The sequence below is a fragment of the Vigna radiata genome, chromosome 2 (assembly GCF_000741045.1).
Source record: "Vigna radiata var. radiata cultivar VC1973A chromosome 2, Vradiata_ver6, whole genome shotgun sequence".
NCBI classification, from domain to species: domain Eukaryota; kingdom Viridiplantae; phylum Streptophyta; class Magnoliopsida; order Fabales; family Fabaceae; genus Vigna; species Vigna radiata.
The window spans coordinates 15,973,443-15,981,166 of record NC_028352.1 but is presented as its reverse complement, the minus strand read 5'-3'; the positions used below and the strand labels follow the sequence as shown (position 1 = coordinate 15,981,166).

Below are 7,724 nucleotides of genomic sequence, written 5' to 3'. Positions count from 1 at the left end.
AAAAATACATAATTGAAAGTGAATTTTTTTTAATTATTTGTCAATTTTTATAACAAACATATGTTATAACTAGAACAATTTAATTAATTTTTATTTTAAATTAAAAATTATTATTTTTGGTCAACTTTAAAATATTTAGAAGTTCTTCTTTCATACTTATTTTGTTTTTTTATTTTCATTAGTTTTGTTCAAAATGATTTTCAATTTTTTGAGAGTTCAAAGTGATTCTAATATTTGTAATCGATTATCCACTTATGGTAAACGATTATACATTTAATGAATACACAACGGTCAAAAACTTGCTTGAAAATTCTCATAAGCTCGTTATAATCGATTATTGCAAGTTAAAATCGATTACTGATAATCGATTATCATATTGATAATCGATTATCCTGACTGAAAATGAGGTTTTCTGATTCAAAACGATCTTTAATGCAAATTAAGGCAAGCAATACATAGAATCAAAGATAAACTACATCCTATACATAAATCTACTAAATTACAAATGCTTTAACACAAGACAGGTCTTCTTGCAACAAGAGTACTTGAGACTTGATTTTGAGACATCATCAAAACTTCTGATCTTCATTTTTATGCTAACATATAGAACCACCACACCGAAACTCTCATTAACCACCGTGACAACCACAATAGTAGTTCAAGATCACTACGAAATCCCAAATCGCGAACCCTAAATCACGGGATATTTTCTTCCTATTTGAACCTACAATCCCAAAACTTACGAATCCTAACTCGCAAGAGACCTAAAATCATGAGACTTGTCTTCTCCTCCGCACCACCAAACCTGTAAAAAAAAAATTAAAAAATACCATATATACCCAAATCGTAGAGATCCACCACATTAGAACAAAATCACGAACCAAGCACCTGACACGACCTATAACATCTCTATCTTCGAATAACAGCCTCCACTATAGTAAAACCCTAATTTAAGATGAAAGATGAAATTGTCACGTTACAGTCCCTCATCAGACAATTGCTTGTATGTGAAAAAAGTTACACCTAATTCAATAATTACTCATTAAAATAATATGTCATTAATAATTTAGACACCATCATATAAAAATTAAATTAAACAAAATTTCTAAAAATTGAAACTATTTTGAATTTTCTTGGATATCTCTTTAAACAAAATTGACGAAAATAAAATTAAAATAGATATTAAACTAGAACTAATTTTTCCTTGTCTATTTTCTTTACTCATACTTTGTCACGTAGCCACCGACCCTTAGAAAACGTCACGTGAAAAATGATCACGAAGTTTAGAAAACGCTCAATGTGTGTAAGAAGAAACAAACAGAGACTGTTCTGTACCGTATTCGTCTTATCTTTGCACATTTAACATGATTAGGAAAAAAAAATTAAATATGAACTACACACCCATAAAAAAATCATCTATAATAAAAAGATTTCAATTAAATTAAAAATAAATATCCATACAAAACAAATCTCACGTTAAAAAGGAGAAATTTTAACATACTTTTCAAAGAATCATAAATACTGGTTATACCAGTGTTTACGCGTTGAATAATAATTTGGCAAAACCATTACTTATTATTAAAGTCCAAAAAATTTATCGATGTTGTGATTATTTTGAGTTGAGTTCATCATGGAACGAATATTCCAAGGTTTCTTTTGTGAACAGTAGTATACAATGAACCGAATCACGCACATAGCATGACCGTACGAGAAGTAGATAAGGTCGTCCGCATAATGATCTTTGAAAGTGCGACGTGGCGTCATCCGGGAGGGCGACGTGGCGCAGTCCCAGAGGCCCAAACTGAACTCGACAAAGATTCCGTGCATGTGTCTCGACCTCACTGTCCCTATATAAATAACAGCCACCTATTCCTTGAAAAGAGAGAGAAAGAAAAAAACACATCTTGAAAAAAACGTAAGAACTCTGTTTTGTCTAATATTGTTATTCACTTCACCGTTGGATCTTGAAATTGAGGAAAATGGGAGTTCAAGAGAGAGACCCTCTGGCACAGTTGAGTTTGCCTCCTGGGTTTAGGTTTTACCCCACTGATGAAGAGCTTCTGGTTCAATACCTTTGTCGAAAGGTTGCTGGGCACCATTTTTCTCTGCCAATCATTGCTGAAGTTGATTTGTACAAGTTTGATCCATGGGTTCTTCCAGGTAATGATGTTATCTACAACTTAATACGTATTTGGGTTGAGGTTTGAATTATCATTTCGATGTAAAATTGAATAATTCTAAAAGTAGTTTAGTTTGAAGTCTCTGGTCACCTTTTGGATGTAAAATTGAAAATAAATTCGCAGTTGACTTAATCTATATGAAATATGTATGGTGAATAACTATAAAAAATGAGGTTTGTTAATTGTTTTCTAATTGAATGTGGTTTCCGGAGTGTAGCTAAGGCCGTGTTTGGAGAAAAAGAATGGTATTTCTTTAGTCCGAGGGATAGGAAGTATCCGAATGGTTCACGGCCAAACAGAGTTGCGGGTTCTGGGTATTGGAAAGCGACGGGAACTGATAAGGTTATCTCCACCGAAGGGAGAAAAGTTGGCATAAAAAAAGCACTTGTTTTCTACGTTGGAAAAGCTCCCAAAGGCTCCAAAACCAATTGGATCATGCACGAGTATCGTGTTCTTGACTCTTCCCGGAAAAACAACCTCGGAACCACCAAGGTACTAACACAATCGCATCACCAAAATCTTAAATTGTGATCATTGTCTATTTGTTGTGGTATGGTTTGTTTCATAATTAATTGAAATTTGTCTGTTGCTAATGTGGTGCAGCTTGATGATTGGGTTTTGTGTCGTATATACAAGAAGAACTCGAGTTCGCAAAAGGTTGAGACCAACCTTTGGGGCAAAGAATGCAGCAATGGGTCATCACCTTCTTCATCTTCCCACGTGGAAGACATGGTGGAATCGTTTCTGGAGATCGATGATAAGTGCTTCAATTTTCCTGGTGTGAACTCGCTCAAAACAATGCAACAACAGGACGAGAAATTCGGGTTTCAAAACATGAGATCCGGATTTTCTTCTGATTGGGTCACCCCACCAGATCTTGATTCGATTTCCGAATTCGGGTCAGGTTGCGGAACCCAAGGAATGGTGAATTATGAGTTCAATGACTTATTTGTCCCTTCTGTACCGCCATTTGGTCACGTGGAGTTCATGTCAGGGGCACCCATGGAGGAGGAAGTTCAAAGCTGTGTGAGAACCCAACGGGCTGACGGAGCGGGATATTTTCAACAGAACCCGAATGCCCGTAATTTGTCCGGCTCCAACGAAACGTTTGGGTTGGGGTTGACGGATCAGCAAATCAGGTTCGGGTTACGGAACTAGAGGATCCGAATGGGTAACAGTGTAAATAATGTGGTAGGGGGATGATTTATTTTAAAATTGTTATAGTTTGTGATATTGATTGCCAGAAGTAGAAAGCGATTCCAGCACTTTTGGTCATGCTTTTCTGCTAGACAAATGGAGGTTGGTTGATACATTCATTGAATGAAAGTGATAAAGTACGCAACGCTGTTTGAACCAAAACCGCATATGGACGAAACATGAATCACATTGTACTTCAAAGCATTAGATAGCAACTGATTTACAAAGTTTGGTTTAGAACTACAGAAGTTTTCGGCTGCCATTGCCTGAAAACCTTTTTTAACAAGTAGTGATAATATTTTATATACAGGTTCTTAATAATTAATTATAATAATACCATATTTAAAATATGATCTTATTAGTAGATATTTATATCATTATATTATTATAATTAGTTATCAATCAATTGTACAGAGAATAATTGTGTATACCATTTGCCACAAAGTTTGTCTTGACTCGATGATTGTTAAAAGTGAGATCCACGTGGACATGAAAGCGAATGGAATGCATGAAAGAAGTTCATAGTTCTACCAAGAATCAAGTCTCAAACGCTAAAATATCTAGATAGTGTATTTCTCAACTTTGCTGGTGGTTTCTCTTTACAAAATATGTATTCAATTTTGATGGGATTTTTTATTTCAAAATATCACTTTTAACTCAAAAGTTTAAGTAACGTGTTTGTGAATTTTTTATTTTATATAGTGTTTAAGTGATATTTCTATATAAAGTTATACTTTGACTTATATTTATTCTAAACAAATTTTAAGATGGAAAAGCTAATAATCAAGGATCAAGTCAAACATTATTTATAAACAAATAGTTTAAAGATTTCTTATATTTATACATCGGGTTAAATATGTTTTTAGTCCCTATACTTTGGGACAATATTGGCTTTAGTCCCTCTTTCAAACTAAGGTATAATTTAGTCCTTTTTACCAAATTTTGTTAACTTTATTTGTTGTTTTAAGCACGTTTCATTATAACATTTGGATTGTTTACACTGTTTGACACATTTTTACTTCAAGAAACGCGTTTGAAACAGCAAATAAATTTTAAAAAATTTGATAAAAAGGACTAAAATCAGAGTTTTCTAAAGTTAAAGGACTAAATTGTACCTTAGTTTGAAAAATGGACTAAAACCAAAATCGCCCCAAAGTATATGGACTAAAAACATATTTAACCCTTATACATTTAACTAAATAAAAATGGTTACATATTGGTTAGGAAACTTTTCTTAATTATTTTGTAGTTAATTTTTCGCTAAATAATTTTATGACAAAATAATTATCAAATGGTTAGAAAACATTTCAAAACTAAACTTTTTGTAGTTAATTAAGGAAATAATCTCTCTATTATGTAGCAAATTTTATCGTTAATTTGTTTTTAATTTCTCATAAATGAGAAAGTTTTATATTGAAGTGAAAAAAATTATTTTCATTCTTCTCATACTTTTATTGTGGGCTGAAAATGGAAAGGCCAAAAAAATGAAAAAAATTAGGTTGTGCTTGGGAATACAGAACATCAACCATAGTTAAGGAGGAGGCAAGATATACTTCACTGTATTTGAGTCTTTACGTTTTTTCTTTGCTTTTGAGGTTTGATGTTTTGTAATAATTGGAGCTCCAAGGATATTCACTGTCAAGTTTTCTTTGTAATGGACTATGGTTGATTCTTCTCATTCTCATAATCTCTACACTTCAATTTCTAGTTCTGCTCTATTCTCGTTTCCTTTATTGTTCTTGCTTCTTTGGCTTTGATTTAAGTTTCCATGCACTTCTACCTATTGGTTTTAATTTCTAAGCACTTTCTGCCAATTATAATTCCATTTCCAGCTATTTCTACTTATTAGAACGTATCTCCACTTTTGTTTCATTTTAATTCAGTATTATTACTTTCCTATGTAGATTACACATTTCAACTTTATGTTCCAACACTGGTTTTATGTCCCACTTTAGTTTTCAGTATCATTCACACTAGTGGAAAAATGCTATTTAACGTCGGTTATTTTGGGCTTTTGACGTCACTTACGGAACTGACGTCTATTCTAGTGACATTAATTTTATATCAATCTGGTAATGACAAACGTCTATATAGACGTCGACTATGTACAAATCCCACGTCTACATAAACGTCAGACATAGCCACAATAGACGTTAACATAGACGTTAGTGGTCAACAAAAGTGATGTCTGTGCGCGCTAGATCGTTTTGTCCACTGTTCCTTATTAGACGTCGCTTTGTGCATTGACTGACGTTTGTAGACATCCGTTTTGCATGAACTGACGTCTACTGGGTATTTTTTTTAATAAAAATTTTATTTTTCGAATATAAACACACCTGAAATTCAGAAAAATTTCCCAGAACAATTGTTTATAATAAAGAATTGTTTGTTTGAGCTATAAATAGATATAATTCAATCAAAGATCAAAAAAATGAAATTATAAACTTAAACTGAACCTAAGTAATTGAAAACAACAAAAACAAGTCTTGCTATAGTTCCACTTTTGGAGAAGATAAGTTGCCCACTCGTGCCTTAACTGCTTCATCGTGTCTTCGGGTAAAACAAATATATTGTTGAAGCGCTNCACAATTAAGAAATATTGATTATGGTTTGATATATGTTCAAAAGAATTAATTGATTTTTGATGTTTTCAAAGTAAGACTGATTATTACCTCACTCCAGCTATGTGTAATGCTAACTCGAATGATGGTCTTAATCCAAGACATCACATAGTACCCACATTCCCATGAATCTAGTTGTTTGTTACACTAAAATGACAAACTAAATATAGTCAAGAATTAAGATCATTGAATAACATAGTAAATGAATTAAAACTATAAATGCACCAAACCTTGGGATACAAGACTTGATTTAGCTGACCTCGAGATTTACCCATTACTCTATTTACATTAAAACAGAAAGCAATATGAATATAAGTATGAAATCATAAAAAATTAAGGCCGACATGAATTTAAAAGTCATTTTTAGCGAAACACTTACCCTTAAAGCATGGTTTTCAAGTCACTTTTCATCTTCCTTTGTAGCGAACAGAAGAAGACAATTGTACTTTGTTTGGGAATGAGGACCAGCAGCTACCAGTGAGCCCTGTTTGGAACATGAAATAGTTAGTAAACTAATTAAGGAAACATTTAATTACCTTTTACATAAAACAACACATACCCATCAATTTATGGCACAAGGTATATGTCTGTGTTTGACTCAGCCATCCATGTTTGCATATAATCTTGTTTGATTTGAGCTGTGTTACCACAACGTTGAATGGTCTGAGGTTCAACAAATCTGTAAACAGAAGACCGACCTTGGTCTACAATGACTGTGTCCATGTACCTATAACAACAAAGTTAACTTGTTACAAAGTAGGCATATAAATTAAACTATTATGGTTGACAAAATTATCTGTCTTACATGCACCAGAGTTGAAGAATGGAAATATTCAACTCCTTGCCTCCCTGGATGATCTCCGATACATCATTGAATGTGATATATACTAGCATATGGGGGGAGGAGACCAAATACTCGTAAATCCCAGTATATTTGTATTGATCCTTTGTTGAACTTGGGAATGTTTGACAATAGCTTTGCTATGGGATTATCTTTTGCTTCAGCCGTGTCATCACCATCATCATCATCATCATATTCAGGTATTAGTGCCTCATGCATCGACTGCTTTTGAGGACGTTTGAACTGAACATAAAATTTTCAAAGTTATGAACAAATATTTTTAAATGATAATATAAAATTAGTAATGATAACAATATTATACCTGTTGTGTACCAATGTGTGTGATAACCAATGCTCTAGGCCAGGCTAAAAAACTTCCTATCGCCTCCCCCACAAATTGAACTTCAGGAGCCCGTACAGGCACCTGAACCTGTGGATCCCGAACCTCGTCAATCATGACACGCATGTGCTCGGGTGATATGGGAACACCATGAATAGTATGGCCTCCCTCAACTACTCGTCCGACTGCCACAATGCGTGTGAGATCCCCATCAACTAACAAGTCATATTGACCAATGTAGTCAGTAGGTTCAACACCAGAGCAGGATCCTTTGGTGCTGGCAGGAGGTGGTGTGGGAGTTTCAGTGGGCACACCCACGGTGGCCTGCGTCATGGATTGCAGCTTCTCTTTAAGCGCTCTTTGTATTTGTTTTTGTTCTTCTAGCTGCTTAGTGAAGCGTTGCTCCATTTGACGAATTCTTTGTTCCCACTGAATATCCATCTCCCTTAGTGCCTCCTGATTCGTTGATTGAGTTGTTTTTTGTACAGGGCCAAAGTACTCACGAAGACCAATGGACCCAAGAACTGCACGTACACGTCCTAGGT

General features: G+C 34.1%; 1 protein-coding gene across 1 annotated transcript; it reads left to right on the top strand.

Annotated features, from left to right (window-relative positions):
- Window positions 1-1,867: 1,867 nt before the first annotated feature.
- Window positions 1,868-3,604, top strand: LOC106753951 (NAC domain-containing protein 72). Its single transcript, XM_014635847.2, has 3 exons — window positions 1,868-2,160; window positions 2,398-2,672; window positions 2,784-3,604. The coding sequence occupies exons 1-3, from the start codon at window positions 1,980-1,982 to the stop codon at window positions 3,336-3,338; spliced, it is 1,011 nt and encodes a 336-aa protein (XP_014491333.1). The 5' UTR covers window positions 1,868-1,979; the 3' UTR covers window positions 3,339-3,604.
- The last annotated feature ends 4,120 nt before the right edge of the window (window positions 3,605-7,724 follow it).

What these genes read in the sequence shown, in the direction of transcription:
- LOC106753951 (XM_014635847.2), top strand. Translation starts at nt 1,980, where the DNA reads ATGGGAGTTCAAGAGAGAGACCCTCTGGCACAGTTGAGTTTGCCTCCT. An exon ending in TGATCCATGGGTTCTTCCAG is followed by an intron (nt 2,161 to 2,397) that starts GTAATGATGTTA and finishes TCCGGAGTGTAG; the next exon opens with CTAAGGCCGTGTTTGGAGAA. An exon ending in ACAACCTCGGAACCACCAAG is followed by an intron (nt 2,673 to 2,783) that starts GTACTAACACAA and finishes AATGTGGTGCAG; the next exon opens with CTTGATGATTGGGTTTTGTG.